An 18,189-nucleotide genomic window follows, 5' to 3' on the forward strand; every position below is an offset into this window, starting at 1 on the left:
TAACATGCATTTATTTAGTTTACTTACGTTTAGATAACCTCACCCACCGAATCCTGGGGACACCGCATACTCACGAACCAATCCATGCACAGGAACAAGGTAAAAATAATAAATAAATAAAAACCCCAAGTCTTTTTCTTCTTTCTTTCCATTTGTAATCCATACCGTCACTCTTCGGGGGTCTTCTGGGTCTTCATCTGTCTCTTCCTCTTCATCTGTATCTTCTTCTGGCACGCCCTGGTCCTCTTCTTGATGGAGGAGGTCCGTCCTCCTCGGCTTCTTGCTCTAAAAATCAGCTTGGAGATTTAGTTTCCACAATCTGATTGGCTCCAGTACATGTGACGGTGGCCATCTTACTTTTGATGATGTCATGTTAAAGGAAATGAAGCACAGCCATTCTGATTGAAAAAAATTCACATGGTAATGTTTATTGTGAGGCCTAGGAGGTGGGTAGTGGGGCTGTTCTGTGTAGTGTTTGTATTGTGGGTGGTGGGGGTGCGGAAGGGAGTATTGTCCCCAAGGGTGGGTGGGTAGGCCTCCGTGGTGGATAGTGGGTGAGCGTGGTTAGGCCCCATGGGTGGGTAGTGGGGGGGGAGGTGGTTAGGCCTCCCGGGAAAGTAGTGGGTGAGGGTGGGTTAACCCCTTAATTACTCTAGCGATTACTAACCGTTAAGGTGATTAAGGGGTTAGGGGACATTATACAGCCATACCCCGGTTTAAGGACACTCACTTTAAGTACACTCGCGAGTAAGTACATGTCGCCCAATAGGCAAACGGCAGTTCACGCATGCGCCTGTCAGCACGTCCTGAACAGCAATACCGGCTCCCTACCTGTACCGAAGCTGTGCGCAAGCGGGGAGACTATAGAGCCTGTTACAAATGTGTTATTTACATCAGTTATGTACGTATATGATGATTGCAGTACAGTACATGCATCAATAAGTGGAAAAAAGGTAGTGCTTCACTTTAAGTACATTTTTCGCTTTACATACATGCTCCGGTCCCATTGCGTACGTTAATGCGGGTTTATGCCTGTATTGTCACTTTGTATTCTTGTGTATTGTTTTCAGCACCGGAGGGCAGGGACGGGGTGAGAATGAGGACGGCCTTCATCGTGGGTGCCTGGCAGGGGTGATGTATTTATTTTATATATGCTGATGAATGTATTTGAAATGGGCAAATGCATTATTATCCATATGTGGATAATAGTAATTTTGCCCATTACTGTACTGCTTGTGTTAGGGTTCGATGGGGGAGGAGGGGGGAGGGAGCTGTATTTATTTTAAAGTCTTTTTTCTTTGTTTGGGGCATACCATTGGTACCGCAGGCTAGTGGGGACACCCGGACTCCCGCGGGGATTTCCCGGGGACCCCTGTGGGGTCACCCTGGGACACCTGCCGGACTGTTGTATGGATGGTGTGCCTGAAAAAAGGTAAACAAAGATTTTTTTCTAAGTTCAACTCCTTTTGCGTCTGCCTTTAGCTGGTGCGTTTTCCCTGCATGTTTTTAAAGCACGATTGACTTAGCACCGCTTAGAGAATCCCGCGGACAGGCAGAAATTATCACTGCTTAGTGAATCGCGCCGCAGCCTGTTTCGGCCTTAAAAGGCACTTTGCGCTCTTAAAACGACTTATCGGATCTTAGTGTATAGTCCCCTTTATCTTACATATTGTGAAGGGCAAACTTTTAATGCTGCACAAGGTGTTCTGATTTTATTACTGCATTTCTGTTACCTTATATAAAACCTTATTTGTTATCTTGTTTGTATTATTGATTTCACATTTTACAGACTGTATGAGTCAGACTGAGTCAGCATCCATCTGTAATATCGTGGATGGAAGCCGGATGATCTGAGCAGAGGCGCAGGTGTTATTTTGGTGATATAAACTTTGACTTTATTCTCTGACTATTTGTCCACCATGCTTGCCTTCCGTTATTAACTGCCCTGCTTTCAGTGATACATTCACATCATTGGGAGCTGGATTCCTTCCTTTCAGTTGCTTTTCATCTACCTCCTTTTCCCCATGTTTATTTATTCCTATGCGCAATATTATCTAGCTCATTTGGAGTTATCTGTGTATGTGCATGAGGTGTTTGACTGTTCCTCATATCCCTATAGGATTGGTTCATTTTTCTTTGGGCATCTGTTTTTTTGCACTTACCATTAGGGGGGTATATGCTTTTTATTTTTACATTATACCCCGTGTGCGGACAGATTGCTCTGAGTCTGTTATTTACCATCCTTACTCTGTTTTCTGTGTGCTTATTGTAATTTAGTACATTTACCTATGTAGGTATGCAAACACTTTAGGTTTCCTTAGTTGGTACTATTTTGGTTCCAGCTACTTGATTGCTATTTTTATTTATCCTCCTAGTGGTTTTGGGGGTGGGGGGGGTGTCCGGTCATGATTCTATGTGGGATCTTCTGATTCCCACTATGAATGTTGGGATCCTCCTCCCCATACCCTTTTAACATCCAGGTTTTCCACTTTTGTGAGGTTTTTGTGCACACAGTATGACTGGAATCTGAGTGTTTGACTGTGTTTTTCCCGTCTGTTATTGTTTTTATATGTTTGTAATTTTATCTTGTTTCATTTGTTTATCTAGTCCATGATTAATAAACTTTTTTGATTTCATTACTTTACATGATCAGAGTGCTTGTTTTGGGATTTCTTTTTCTTTTTTGTGTTTTTTATATCTATGTTTCCTTGCCACTGCCACTGTTTATATATATATATATATATATATATATATATATATATATATATATATATATATATATATATATGTAAATGTAAATGTAAATATACTGTATGCTATATGCTTTGCTGTGGAGGGTTTTTGTCACTTTTTTTACTCAACATAACTTAACTCAGTATATATATATAAATATATATATATATATATAAATATATATATATATATATATATATATATATATATATATATATATATATATATATATATATATATATATATATAGACATATGGAGACCAGGGGATCCTGATAGCCTGCACTGCCCTGAGGAAGGTCCCGTTGGGAGGACCGAAACATTGGCGGCCTTGTGTTACTGAATACACTTTTTTGATACCATACCTGCAGTGTGCTGTCTCTTTTTGGCTATCAGGATCCCCTGGTCTCCATATGTCTACATACTCTCTATGGGACAAGCATCTGCCTCCTGCAACAAAACCGTGAGTGCTAATCTCAATACCTGACTATATATATATATATATATATATATATATATATATATACACACACACACACACACACACACACACACACACACACACACACACACACACACACACACACACACACACACACACACACACACACACACACACACACAATATTAAGGATAGGTTTTTTTTTAGAGTAGAACTACAAATTGTTTCTGTTGAAGCAATCTCTCATACCTATTCAGGGTGCTGGGTTGGTGTGGGCCGGGCGTGAATATGCAGATAGAATAAGGATGGGTGCCAGGAACTTTTATAGTACAAAAAGAGCTTTATTAACTGTGGCGGGGAAGGGGTTAACCAGGCTTTTAATAAAGGTCAAGCCCACTTGGTTAACCCTGACCCGTGTGTTAGGGTCTTAGAGTGTCAGCTCTGGGATCCAGATGTCAAAAATGTATTACTGCAACTGTATACGGATTTTGCGACATTAAATAATTATGTGATTTTTGCATTTACTGGGATGCTGGGATCGGGAGATTTCTAGGTTGTAAGTTTCAGGGTGGGTTTGGTGGAGAAAGTCTTTGCAGAATGTGGTTATGAGGCGGGGTTCCGGAGTTAGGGAATACCCCAAAAGTTGTATCCGGAGATTGAGTGATATCTTCGGATACAGCTAAACGCATTACTCCGCCAACCTCAGACCCTGGAAATCTTCTTATGACTCACCGCGAGAGTCCCTGCTGCAGCATCTTCCAGACAAGGTAAATGGGTATGAAGGGGTTAAAAGATATCTGCAAGTATACACAGAGTCCTTAGTATAGCATGGGCTCCCCAGTATAGCATAGGTACCCATATACCAGAGACTCTCACATCCACCACCAGTTTAAGTTCTTTCAAATCTAAGGTTGTCACACATTTTAATCTGATCTGTAACTGTTTCATACGCCCATAATATTTATTATCTTTAACTGTGCATGCAATGTCTTGTATATAATGTCTACCCTGTTCATTTATGTAACTGTATTTGTAACCATGTATTATTTGTCTTAACTCTGTGCCCAGGACATACTTGAAAACGAGAGGTAACTCTCACTGTATTACTTCCTGGTAAAATATTTTATAAATAAATAAATATACATGCCCAGGTATACTGAACCTAGTTTAGGGGTTCAGGGAATAACGCCAGCTAGGTGATTAAAGCTGAGAGTTTATTGGTGGGTAAAGAAATAGGTTTAAAGATCCAGTTACTGTGTATAAGAGAGGCGAGTGTAAGGGGAACCGTTTAGGTTACACTCTATTTCATGCATCAAAAAACTGTAGCACATTGTAGCAGCAGAATGTGTATATTTTACCACACATAAGACAGGCCACAATATATTATATTACATAGGTATAGTTTAATTGTATATATGTTGATGTCCTGTGAATGAAATGGGATTTCGAAGTCATGGCTACGAAGCTCGGTGCCTATGCGTCTCAGAGACAGCCAGGACTTGAAAGTCTCAGAGATCCTAGAGGTGTGAATCATTTGTTAGCCCTTCCGTGCTAATTGAGGCCCGTATCCTCAGATCAAAGAAGCCATGTGGCCAAGGCCAGACAGTGGCATTTGAACCAGGGGGGTGTGGGTAACGAATAGTGAGTGGGCAAAATGGTGGTTCGGGCACATGTTCTCTCACTACTCTGAAGCCAGGTGACAGGTGGGGGAAGATGACATTTTTGTTGCACATGCTCAGTTTCGATACTGAGGCTGTGTGCCAGTTATTGCAGGACTGGAAGAACCTGACGACAGGTGGAGAAATTGATTACCATGCCAGAGATTGGCTGTACATTATGGAAATAGGACATTTGGAGTTTTTAAAAGTTGGTGCAGTCAGTCAGTTAGTTCCATCATTTCCATCAAAGAGTTCCATCAGTTCTATCATGTAAATGTGATTCATCAGTTCCATCTTGTGTGATTCACCTGAGATTCAGTCCCATTTGAGGAGTTCCAGCTCTGAGTAAATCATCTAAATTTCTCAGAGGATAAGTGACTAGAATCCAACAGCAAGAGGCCACATGAATGAAAAGTGGCCTGGATTATTTTGCTGTGTGTTTGCAACTAAGAAAGATTAGTTTTGTTATCCCAGTTTCCAAAGTAAGTGTGTATTTTTCCTGTAATTTGTGTAACATAGTTGGGTACGTTCTTTATGTGAATAAATGCAATTTATTTTATCTCTCTGCTTTTCTCAATCAATTATAGTGTTAATAAGCTTGGTCAACCGTGACATTCACATCTGTTGATAAGGCTTGCCGTACAAAGACATACTTCACGTTAGACATATTAACTGGTGGCAAGTCATAAAGTTACTCTGTGTTTCTTCCACTGGTAGATCTCACTCCTATGATGGGGAAGTTCTTATGCTTTTTTCCCCTTAGTATTGACTAGATTGGCAATTTCCTGCATAGCGATAATGCCCTATCTCAGGTGGACCCACTACTCTCTGGGATCATTATCCTGCTACTGTGTACAGGATTCTTTGACCATAGATTTCGGATCTAGAGTTTTCTAAGGACTTTCCAGTAGCTCCGGTGCTAATACTCTGAGAACTCCTGCTGAGCACTTTTCCCGCATGAGAACATTCTTGGGCCATTACTATAGATGCTAACTAAATAGGGCATGTTCCTTAACTGAAAACAATAAACAGGGACAGGAACCAATTAATAAGACTTACACTTACACAAATTTACAGGACTCACGATGAAGCTCTCTGCAGAACTCAGAGAAACATGCTTCTAGAACATTGGGTGGAGCTATAAATACCCTTCTATCTCTCTATGGTGACATCACTGGTCAAAAAACATACAGGCGAGTGGCAATCCTACATCACATGATGGGGAGGGGAGTAACTTGAATCAGCCCACACCATTAACCCATTAAGTGACCTGAATGAGCCAATACAGTTAACCCACTAAAGCCGTTAACCCAAAACTGAAATAGTAGTCCCAAAGGGGACTTCATAAATAACAAAGATCATTTAAAAGTATAGCTCTTTATGTCAATACATGGAATAATTTTTATCACATACAGTATATAACATTGGTGGAGCATGCTGGAATTTCTTACAATTATTGTGGATGGGTTTTGCCAGATAGAGTATTCAGTATTCATTCCATATTTAGATGTCATTTATAAAAACAGCAGCTCACTCTACTTTAAACTGTTGGTACCTTTCATATACAGTACATTCCTTATGCACATTTGTCTAGAAGGATTTTCAGGTTGAGAAGTGAAGGTTAAGTGTAGGGATAGAACATAGCAATTTGATTTACTGTAATCATTATATTTAGTTCTTTAATTAGAGGTTCTGCTTTTTCTGTGTTGAGAAAGGAAAACATGTGGTCTCAATTACACAACACTACAGGACTCTCTGCGGGTTTCTGAATATATAGTAACTTTGGCCTCCCCACACTGAAAGAACCTCAGTGATGAGGTGGGATTTAAATTGCCAGGCAGTGTTTCTGTTATAAGCTTTTTGTGGTTTTGTGGATTAAAACTAAAACACCACAGCAGAATACTACTGGCTAATGTAAATAGGATATACAAATGCATACTTTCAGCGGAAATGCATAGCTAACACTCAAAGTGCATGTTTAGCCCCAAAAGAATCAAAACAACAATATGTTATAAAGGTTACCTTAATAGTCACTTTGTTTACACTGCCTGTACGGAAATGGACTTTAAAGGTTTGGCACATTCTCTAACAAATTTCCCAAAATAAAATATTACAAGATATTCCAAAACCTCTTACAAAACTATAAAAGGCAGGAGTGCATTGATAGACCATGTCATTTCTGGCAAAGTAAAATCCTGGAAGCTGAGCAAGATAAGAAAGTTTCTTAGGATCAAAATGTACTGAGACTGGAATTTATTAACTCTGATTCAACACACTGTTAAAATACTACGGTAGATGTGAGCACTGCAGCTCAGACATTCTTTCTCTATGTTTGGATGGTTAAACCATTGACCCAGCAACATGTGGATGATATGAATCTCTGACACAGTTGTCTGTCAAGACACTGTTTCTATAACATACTTTGCAGAGAGGAAAAGCTATATATGAAGTAGACACCATTTGTCTTGCCAAGCCCCAGCCGGTGAGCAGCTTTTTTTTGTTCTACTGGAGGAGGGCTGAAAAAAAGTAGTGTTTTAAAATTGTGCCTGTTTCCACCCCCCTCTTGGAAGGAGGAGAGGCCAGGAAAGTCTGGTGACAGTAATAAACTTATAAAGATGTGTATAGGGGAGACATACGAAAGAGAGCTCATGTACAACATGGTTATGTGAGGGGGAAAAAAGAGCTCTGGAGAAACAGCAGAAAGAAGTAAATCACAATTTGTCTTCAGGCATTTCTTTTCTCTCAGAATGATGGAAGCAGAAGTGATGGGGAATTCAAAATCAGGCAGCAATCGCTTTGCCAACACAGCAACTAAAATAGCACTTGTCATCTTCATTTGTGTTACAGGGGTACTTGCTATTCTGCTTTTACTAGGTAAGTTGCAACCTATATGTTAATATTTTTTTTTGTCCTCGGTGTACCTATTTTGTACTGCTGTTGATTTAATGCATTGAGAGGTATAAAAAACTTCATCATAAGAAAGTTTACTGCAGAACTTTTAGATGCATGCATTATCAAGCATAAGAAGTGTGTGTGTGTGTGTGTGTATAATATATATATATATATATATATATATATATGAATATATATGAATTGTTTTATTTTTTTAAACTGGCATGGACAATGCTATTTCCTAACTATTTAAAACATGTCGTAACAATGATGTGTACTATATACTGTAATAGAGTTACACAAAACATCCCGTTATTATTACTATCTTTACCCTATCATATTTTCCATTCAAACAGTGACTGCATTAGTGCCATTTTTAATGCATAGCATGGGTTGCTGAATGCACCAAGGACATGAATCATATAATAATCAATTTAGCATATGTCCCACAGTATATTACCTCTTACATTCATTTTCAGTGTATAGGTAATTCCATAGTAATGCACATTTTTTGCTATCTAAGTTATATATATATTTCACTATACTAAAAAGCGAGATGAATTACAGTAACTAAAATGCAAGGATAATAATAATTTAAAAAAAAAACATGGTACATATACTGTAACATAAAAACAATAAAAATGTAAAATATATAAAATAGTAATTCCACTATGACTGAATTTCTAGAGCCAACATTAAAAATAGTCTCTCAACAAACCAATTGGTTGCAAGAACAAAAACTCAGTCTTAATTGCATGTCATTTGTACAGTATATTGCAGTTACATGGGACCATTTGCTAAATAATGTAGTCATACTGTACAGTAGAGATACTGTAGCTAATAATGTTATCACAGAAGCTAATAATCGCTTCTGTATGAGTGAGACCATATTGACACTAATCTCTATGTGCATTATATCCCTATCCATGTTGCAGAAAGGAAGCTAAACCTAATAGGGAAAGCAAAACATAAGCTTACCAAACACATATGCTACTTTTCATTATATTAACAGGAGTGCTCCTGCTTAATTTTGGATATATTCATGTTCTATACCAAAACACGCCCACTGCGTAATACAGTCAATAGTCAAAGCATATTATTAATTATGTTCTATGTTATATTTCTTGGTTCAACATAAAAGAGAGAGTTTAGCTTAACAAGAGAACTATTACCAACAATACTTACGTGTCTGCTTTATACATATAGGGATATGTGTATCAAGCCAAAAGTGGTGCAATTCTGCTCACTGCTACCAATGGGATAGTTTGCCCCATAGTTACACCACTTTTGCCCTTGTATGTACACAGCAGACACATAAGTATTGCTATTGATAGTTCTCGTTACTTAACGAGAACCGAGGTACACTTTTTAGGGCATGGAATAACCCTGCTCAAACGTCCCAGAGGGCAGATTAGTAAATGATTATTCAAGTCCCAAACAACAGGGTGGGTGGTGCTCGCGGGGAAAAGGTAATGTATTTACTAAGAGAGAAAGGATCCATTTGTGCAGCACTAAGGAACACCCTCAAGTGTATACAATAAACTTTAATAGTATAATTAAAAAATATGTGTTCGGGAGTGAATGACAACGAAAGACAAATAAAGTAATATAAATTAAAATGGAGAGCGGCGTATGGGCGTGTACACGCTATTGCTTAGGCTAATTTGTAGTGTCAGTCTTTCTTAATAGATAATGTACAGGCATACCCCGCTTTAAGTACACTCACTTTAAGAACACTCGCGAGTAAGTACATATCGCCCAATAGGCAAACGGCAGCTCACGCATGCGCCTGTCAGCACGTCCTGAATAGCAATACCGGCTCCCTATCTGTACCGAAGCTGTGCGCAAGCGGGGAGACTATGGAGCCTGTTACACATGCGTTATTTACATCAGTTATGCACGTATATAACGATTGCAGTACAGTACATGCATCGATAAGTGGGAAAAGGGAGTGCTTCACTTTAAGTACATTTTCGCTTTACATACATGCTCCGGTCCCATTGCGTACGTTAATGCGGGGTATGCCTGTAGTAACACCCGCAGCAAATGCTTAGCATAGAAACTATCTTTTCAAGTTATAATGTACAGAACAAAGCCCAGTAACGACAAATGTAGTTACTAATTAGTAACAAATTAATTACATTTACTATGTACTGAAATGATACAGTGCTAGAGATGCTGGAACCTTGTCCCCATTAGTGCAACTGGTGACCCAAAATAGTGAGCAGGTAACTAATGTTAAAACCTCTCACCACTAAACAGGTATTCCTTTACTGTTTAGGTGGGTAATACACCAAGTAGCACTAAGTGAAAAAGCACAGAAGCGTCTACTATGGTAAATAGCTCAGCGACTATAGTGAGGCATCACTAGTAATATTTGTTACTTAGTATTTGTAATTGGCCAAATCGCAAAAGTTAAATAGTATACATATATTTATTTACTGTCAGAGCGCTCTTGCTGCCCACGGCTGAAGTCTCAAAAATGCTCTGACATTCACATGCCCACGCCTCTCCGATGAGCCGACGTCCCATAGGAAGTGACGTCAGATGTACCCGACGTACGTTTCACCACGTTGGCTTCATCGTTGGGCATCTTACCCTTGCTTGGGAAGATTTCAGCTCTATTCTTTACAATTGAGATAACAGCTTCCAGGGTTAGGGGAAGATGACCACATCATATTGAAGATGAGCCATTGAGCTCAAATAAAATAGTAAGACCAGTGATATTTTGCTAACTCAAGTATTAACATCTTAAAGAAAATAATTAGTTCAGCTTTGCATAAATACATGTTGGAACAAAAAATTTAACCACTCAGTTAGTAAGAAAAAAGCTGTCAGAACTCAGAAGGTGTTGGAATACATTTTGTTTCTATACACAAATAGCCCTGGTTACTGTAAGTCAGTTTATCTCCTGTGTCTCAAGCATTAAGCTCATTGGGGCATACTAATTTGCCTATAAATTAGTATGTACAGTTTGATTCCTTTTTCTTTATTATTTAGGCCTAGAACCACAGGGGTCCCTTATTGATTTAAAGAGGCGTTACCCTAATTGAACTCCTTGTTAAATGCTAGCGTATCTTTAAAGCTTCATAACGCTGTTTTTGTCCAGAAAGGACCTTGCATGAAGTATAATGATTGTTAGTAGCTAATGATATGTAAAAGAGGCATTCCACCTATAAACGTTTATCACCAGAGGTCTGTTATAGTACATGCAGAGATTTAACCCAACGTTAGGGTTTCACCTAAAGGTTGCATAACTCCAATCCAGACCCTGAAATATAGGTTTCGAAAGAGGGAGACTATTTTAATAGAGTACAAAGTGACTTATATACCTTCCAAACCACACCTTTATAAAATTCATGTGGAGATACCTGTGCAAAAAAATTAACACACCTCAGATACCTGAGAAATATGCCGATTTGGATGTGCAAAGTATATTCAAATGACTTAAATTAGCTTATTTCACAGGCATCTTAGGTTTGTTACTTTTTGTGTACAGGTATATAAATCACTTAGTGCTCTAGTAAAATAGTCTCTCTCTCCAATGCTTTTTTTGTAATGAATTAATTCTAAGCTGAGAGGTAGATGATATTAATTACTTTGAGAAATTACTTCTTATTCAACTTGGATCCGTTGTATTGTATTCAACGGTAAAATCTTGCTTGTTCTCGGTAAAATACAAGGTTTGCTGCAGCTGATTAAATCTTGTGATTGGAAGTAGACTGATTGGTCTGTAGTTCTTTAGGTATTTGTCACCATTTTATGGATGATGGATTGTAACTACTGTATGGCATTGTTTCACTATTCTGGAATTTTCCTGTTTTTCATGCAACATGTACACTGTGCAAGTATTTTTTGTACTTCTTCCCCTGCTTTCTTCAAGATGTTAGCAATCATTCCACCTTCACCGAGGTCTTCCCATTCTTAATGAAGTTGTATCGCCTTTGATGCTTTGAAAAAGAATTATGCATGGTACAACAGTAAGGGTTTCTTCTCACTCTTCATCGTCTTGATTATGTCCTTCATACAATTCTTCTTTAGACGTCCTCAACTTTCTTTATGATAAGTGCACTTTGTTGTTGATCTATCATGATATAGTAGTTACATAGTTACAGAGTAACTTCAAGTTCCACCTATGCAAAATTTAGATGACGGCTATTTTATCCTATATTTGTATTTACAGTATTTTGATATAGAGGAGGGTAGACAGAAAAAAGTAAATGAAACCTCATCCAATGCTGCCTCCTTGGATCAACATCCTTCCCATGTTTACTTAGTTGGTATATCCCTATGTACCGTTCCTTTCTAAAAGTTATCCAACTTTTTTTTGAAGATATCTATCCATCACAGTTTTCATGGGTAATTAACTCCACATTTAACTGCCCTTACTGTACTGTACATAACTCTTTCCTTTGTTGCTGATGAAATCTCCTTTTCTCTAACCTTACAGGATGACCCCGAGTCCTTTGTATTGCCCTTGGGATGATTAGTTCTTTTGAAAGCTCCTTGTATGGTCCCCAAACATATTTGTATAAAGTTATCATATCCCCCCTTGGATGTCTCTTTTTTATTTAAACAAATCTAATTTTGCCAGCCTCTCCTCATAAGTCATATTTTCCATCCCCTTTATTCATTTGTTGGCTCTTCCTTGTACTTTTTCTTGTTCTCTAATGCCATTTTTATGGAGTGGAGCCTAGAACTGTACTCTATATTCAAGATGTGGTCTTACTAATACTTTATAGAGAGGCATAATTATGTTTACTTCCCCGTATAATGCAAGATAAGATAGTATTTGCCTTTGAGGCTACTGCATGACATTGGACATTATTGCTAAGCCTACTGTCTACAAGCACTCCTAAATCCATTTCCATCATGTATTCAGCTAATTTTCACCCATTTAATTTGTAAATCGCCTGTTTATTCTTGTTTCGCAAATGCATAACCTTACGTTTATCTGTATTAAACCTCAACTGCCATTTACCTGCCCAAGTTTCCAGTCTAATCAAGTCCTTCTGGAGAGAAATTACATCCTGCTCTGATTTTATTACCTCACACAATTTAGTGTCATCACTAAAGATGAAGACTTCAATTAATTAAGGTATTAATGACCTCGAGGTCATTAATAAATAAGTTAAAAAGCATGGGTCCCAGTACTGATACTAAAGGTACAGTACTCTACTCACAACGTTACCACAACTTGAAAAGGTTCAATTTATGACAAACCTGTTGTCCAATTTGCTTTTTTTGTACACTAACCTCTTCTGTGGAACCATATCAAAAGCCTTTGCAAAATCAAAGTAGACCACATCAACTGCATTACCCTGGTCTAAATTTCGACCTAGCTCCTCAAAGAAACTAATAAGATTAGTTTGGCACAATCTACTGTAGTCTTCATAAATTCATGCTTAATGTTACTAATATTTTTGTTATCCATTAGGTATTCCTGAATTTTATTCTGTACTAGACCTACAAGTAGATCCCCACTATTGATGTTAGGATTCATCTTCTCTAAATATTTGTTATTGTAACAATAGGGGATCTGACCAGACTATTTTAGGATTATAATCACCAGGTAGAATACAAAAGTTAAACTAAGGTTTATTTTGGCAGGAGCTAACAGGGAGCAACACAGTACAAAACAGGGCAATAATTCACCAAGAAAAAGGAATACAGGGGACTCCTAATTCACTAGGTGCAGATTAACTTACCCTAGATGCCGCCTTGATCCATTTGTTCCTGTTACACTGGTACCCTGTGATAACCAGCTCTGGTCACACAGTTTACGCTACCATTAGTCTCTAGTCACTGAGACCAACCATGAATTACGTTGGAGCCTTGATCGGCGTTGACTTTTATAGTTTTCAAGCCTCCATTTAGACACATGATTGCCGACCAATCAGTGTAGACCCTTCATCCGCTGAGCCAATCAGCAGTGATGGGTGCATCAGGAGAAAACCAATCAGGGCAGTGGGAGCATGGAAAATTGAAACTGACCAATGGGAACTGAGCCGACAGAGCTATGAGCCAAGCCCCGGTTCCTGATTTCAGCTCCTATCTCTCACAGGGGTAGATGGCTAGCTGCTGGGGAGAGAACAGTACTCTGTTTTTGGAGTATGTACTCCCCCATCAGCAAAGGCTCACCCTTCCCCACCTCACCATTGTTCATAAGCACTGCACCTGGCCCCACACAAAGGCTAGCCCTCTGAATCAGTGTGCCTTATACTAGCCATTGTTCCTAGCCCAGGCACACAATGAGACACACAGTAACATAACAAACAGTGAATTCATAGTGTCAGTGATACATAACTTTTGGATTACACATCAGGGTTGGAAGTCAGTCATCTTCCAACCCTGGAGTGGTCCGTTAACCCTTTAGTTGGGTTGACATCTTGACCAGTAGGGCTCAGCAAGTAGGCTTAACCTTTATTTGCACTGTTCCACACTGCCCCTCTCATCTCAGTTACCTTCTTTACTCTTCTTTAACATATCACAGTTAAATGTTCTTATGTTCTCAGTTATATGGTTGCCGATCATCCTGGACAGGTATGTTTATTTCATTGTTCTTCTTGCATCTTAAGACTGCTTTATGCTTTTTGTCGTCTCTTCAATAATTGCTTTGTTTCATTTGCTATTTTCTATTCTGCTTTCATTAGTGATTCCTTCAGTTTTCTCTGCGTTTTCAGTTATAATTTTCATACAATTTTCATAATTGTTTGTCAAAGTAACTCCATGCATTTCAAGCATGCTGAAGTGTTTTTTCAGTTCTAGTTGGAATTCCCTACGGTTATTCTTGAAGGTCTTGATGTTGATTGTTTTTATCTTCTTTTTAATCAGTTTTCTTATTCTTATCTTTACATTTAGATGTAATTTGCAGTGAGCCAATTGGTGATCCCTTCTTGTATCAAAACAGCTAATGACTGTGTAGTCTTCAATCACATGTATCTTGTTATCTATTATATAGTCAACTTTATTCTTGATTCAATTGGGTGAATTTAATATCCAATTTTAGTTGAGTTTTTCTTAAAGAATAAATTCAAGATATAGAACCTTTCACATTCTGCAAATTCTATCAATTAGTCTTTACATTAATTCCTATTGCTGTAACCATTCTTATCCAATGATGCTTCGTCTTTCTGACTGCACCAATCTTTGCATTGAAATCTCCCATAATGATCTTAAGGTGACAATTTCCCTTGTTGTTATGTTGGTTGATTCAATGTTAAAAATCTTCCACTTCACTGTTTGTGTGACTTAATCTTGGGTAATATATTTGGATAATTTGAAGCTTATATCTCTTTGTCAATTGAATGATGATTGTGGCTGCTCTTTTCTATGAACTTTCATACTCCATGTCACATACAGCACACATGTGAGCATGTGATCTGCATACGGGACACGGGTTAATACACATCTCGCAAGCTGGCATACTTTTAACCTTCGCAAGGGTCCATCAAATGAACAATATCTCCCCTCAATCCGTCCCCGTATACTTTCTATCAGGAACAGCACACAAGTGAATACATGACAGATATGCAACCAGGGTTAATACACATGACTACTCTAGCCAACTCACCTTTCTCCTGCGCAAGGTACTTTCAATTAGTTAATATTAACCTCTTACTCAATTGCAATCATATCTCTACGCTCCCACCACCCAAGAATTATGCAAGAATAGCAAAATGAATGTATCTGTCAGGGTCTCAGGTCCCAGTTTATAACAGAAAAAACTATGCACTTAACACACAAAAATCTGTTGAAGCAAAATGTGTCCAAAAATTTAAATACTCTTTCCAGAGCGTGCAACAGTTCATTCAGAGCCCCAAAGCATCCCTTTTTAAAGAATTGTTTATTATATATAAAAACACAGTGATCCAGATTTAAAAAAAAGATAATTAGTAGAACATATAATTACAGTTAACGCAGGACAGTTTATTAAAATAACAGGATAAAACAGAAATCCCTAAACATTACGTTACCATATGTCATAGGTTTTCCTCCAGAGAGGTCACTGCTGTTGAAATAAGATAAATCACGTGTTTGGTCCAAAACACACCTCTGTTGAAATCTGATTTTTATAATCCCCTGCCAAGTCTTATGTAGTAATTTGTCCCCATTGAAACAACATAAATCCACTGCTGTCGTAAATAAGCTGCTAGGCTGACGGTTTTATGACAGAGTAAATAAAAACCCTAACAAATGACGTTTAAGGTTTTGCCTCAATATATAATGCACTCATAACTTCCCTTCTCTAATACTTAGACACATGTGAGTCACATCAATAGATTCAGGTGATCACGACAAAAAAACAATATTTTGTATTTGTAAACTCAAACTGTTACCACATTAAGCCCTGAAGCACCAGGCTGATTAAAATACATAATATCTCATGATATTATCATGACACTCCACTTTATTGTTTTTCATTTTTTTTTGTTAATTATGAAGCCTACACCCTTGAATCTTCCCTTTTCTGTACCTCTGTACTATAATCGGTGTGCATGTTTGAGTTCAATGAGGTCTTCATCTTTTCTTGCTACTTCACTAAGGCCTCATAAATACTGCACCGACACACTTTATTCGAGCAAATACCCAGTATGTACCTGGCAGATACCTGGAATGCGCCGCTCCTCACCTCTGACAAGCCCCGTTGCGTTTGCCTTCCCAGCCTGGGTTCATGCCTGGCTGACGGGCGGCTGATCTGTTAAATGATAATGATTAGGATTTAATAGGCTGCAATGCTTCGCGTGTCTACCAGATGGCATAAATTCATGAATTGTAATGCAGTATATATATATATACTGTGCAGTATTGCAGCCAGCGGGAATAAAATGCTTCAATCCCTGCCTGGAAAATACCTCAATGCACTCGGGCAGAAAACAGTCACAAACCTCAATACACCCGGGTATACCCGAATTCGTGGGACTAGCCGAGCTCGAATAAAGTGTGTCGCCAGTGTATATTATTGATAGTGCCTGATTACATTAGGCATTTAATATTTAGATTTGTGTGACATGCAGATGGACAGCTTGAGTTTAAGTGTGTCATAATTCCTATCAGTAACAAATAATAGTAACCATGTATAACTACATGCTTCTATCTCATAATAGACCAATGTGGGAAGACTTTTGAGATCTCATAAGCTCATTACGCGTTCAATATTTTCAAGATGGCCCCATACAAAAAATTACAATTATTAAAAAGCAAATATGTAAATAACCTACAATAGCATTTTCTCTACTTATCCTTACTATGAATAATGGATCTTGAAAGGGACCCTAATGTGTAACTAGAATATTTTATTGAGTTATATTTGTTTTAGAAGAGCACACATTGTATGCAGCCCAATGTAGGATGGAATACAGTGACCCAAAAGTAACACTGTATAATAAATTAAATGATTATCAAGCTAGCTATGTAGTTAATTACTTGGAGTTGCTGTCTTGTACTGCGTGAATCACTCTTACACATGTAGCCCTGTTTCCCCCTGAAACACAGCGACTACCTGTGCTGCCCTTGTACCTGTTGGCTCACAGGAGCCTAAGCCTCCACCACTGGGAGCCTGGGGTGAATCACTTACAAATCTGGTGCAGCGCCTCCACCTGTGAGGGATCCCAACAGAGTGGGAGGAGCCCCTCACAGAACACAATCACAATGACACACTCGTAATATAAAACAGAAGGGTCTTTACTGGAATATACTCACAATATAACGGTTTACTGTATGTGCAACCCAGAGCCATAACAGTAGTAACAGTGCCACTATGTACCCCTAGTAGTCTAACTACCCGGTCGCCTCGCAGGGCCTTCACCCCACACCTTATTTCCCAACACAGTGTCCAGAATATAGGTTAAGTCCCTTAGTCACGTATCCCTATAGCGTCCCCAAAGAACCTACCCCTATAGGCGTGATCAGCACCTGTATTGAACCGGTATGTTGGTGCACTTTAGTAACAGTACCTGCCGGGTGATCCAGCACCCGGGCCGCAAACACTTGGAAAAGGATCCGCCGACCACGACTTCCTCCGCGACGTCCCTCCAGGGTGATCCCACCCAGATAATGTCACTTTCTCTTGTGTGTTAGGCCTGGTCTCAGACCACTCCTCGTCCGCTGTGTCCCTCACTCTTACTATGGTGCTAATGGGATCGGTTCCCTAGCCTGGGGCATTTCCCTGAAGCAGCCATGAGCTAATAGTGTCTCAGGTCTTATCTGGGGACTAGGGGTTTCTCTGTCCTAGTGCAGAGGCTACTTGCCTCTCTGCACAGACCCCTCTGTCCCCTTCCTGGAACCCACTGACTAACATGGTCCCTCGTAAGCTTTCTACTTCCCTTCTGCAGACAACCCTTAAGCCCTATTGGCTGGCATGGTCAAATGGCTCATCGCTAAGGTCATGGGATCTGTAGCCCCATCTCAGAGCCTTTACCTGATTGGCCCTGCTTTGCCCGCTGCATACTGCGCACGAGCAACT

The 18,189-nt window shown here is 39.0% G+C and overlaps 1 protein-coding gene across 1 annotated transcript in view; it reads left to right on the top strand.

Annotated features, from left to right (window-relative positions):
• The first annotated feature begins 7,049 nt into the window (after positions 1-7,049).
• PHEX (phosphate regulating endopeptidase X-linked) overlaps positions 7,050-18,189 on the top strand; it is a 302,776-nt gene continuing 291,636 nt past the window's right edge. Inside the window, exon 1 of the mRNA XM_075589362.1 lies at positions 7,050-7,706. Within this exon, the coding sequence (XP_075445477.1) occupies positions 7,580-7,706 (127 nt within the window). The 5' untranslated portion in view covers positions 7,050-7,579. The remainder of the gene's footprint in view (positions 7,707-18,189) is intronic.

Source organism: Ascaphus truei, chromosome 3, assembly GCF_040206685.1.
Source record: "Ascaphus truei isolate aAscTru1 chromosome 3, aAscTru1.hap1, whole genome shotgun sequence".
NCBI lineage: Eukaryota > Metazoa > Chordata > Amphibia > Anura > Ascaphidae > Ascaphus > Ascaphus truei.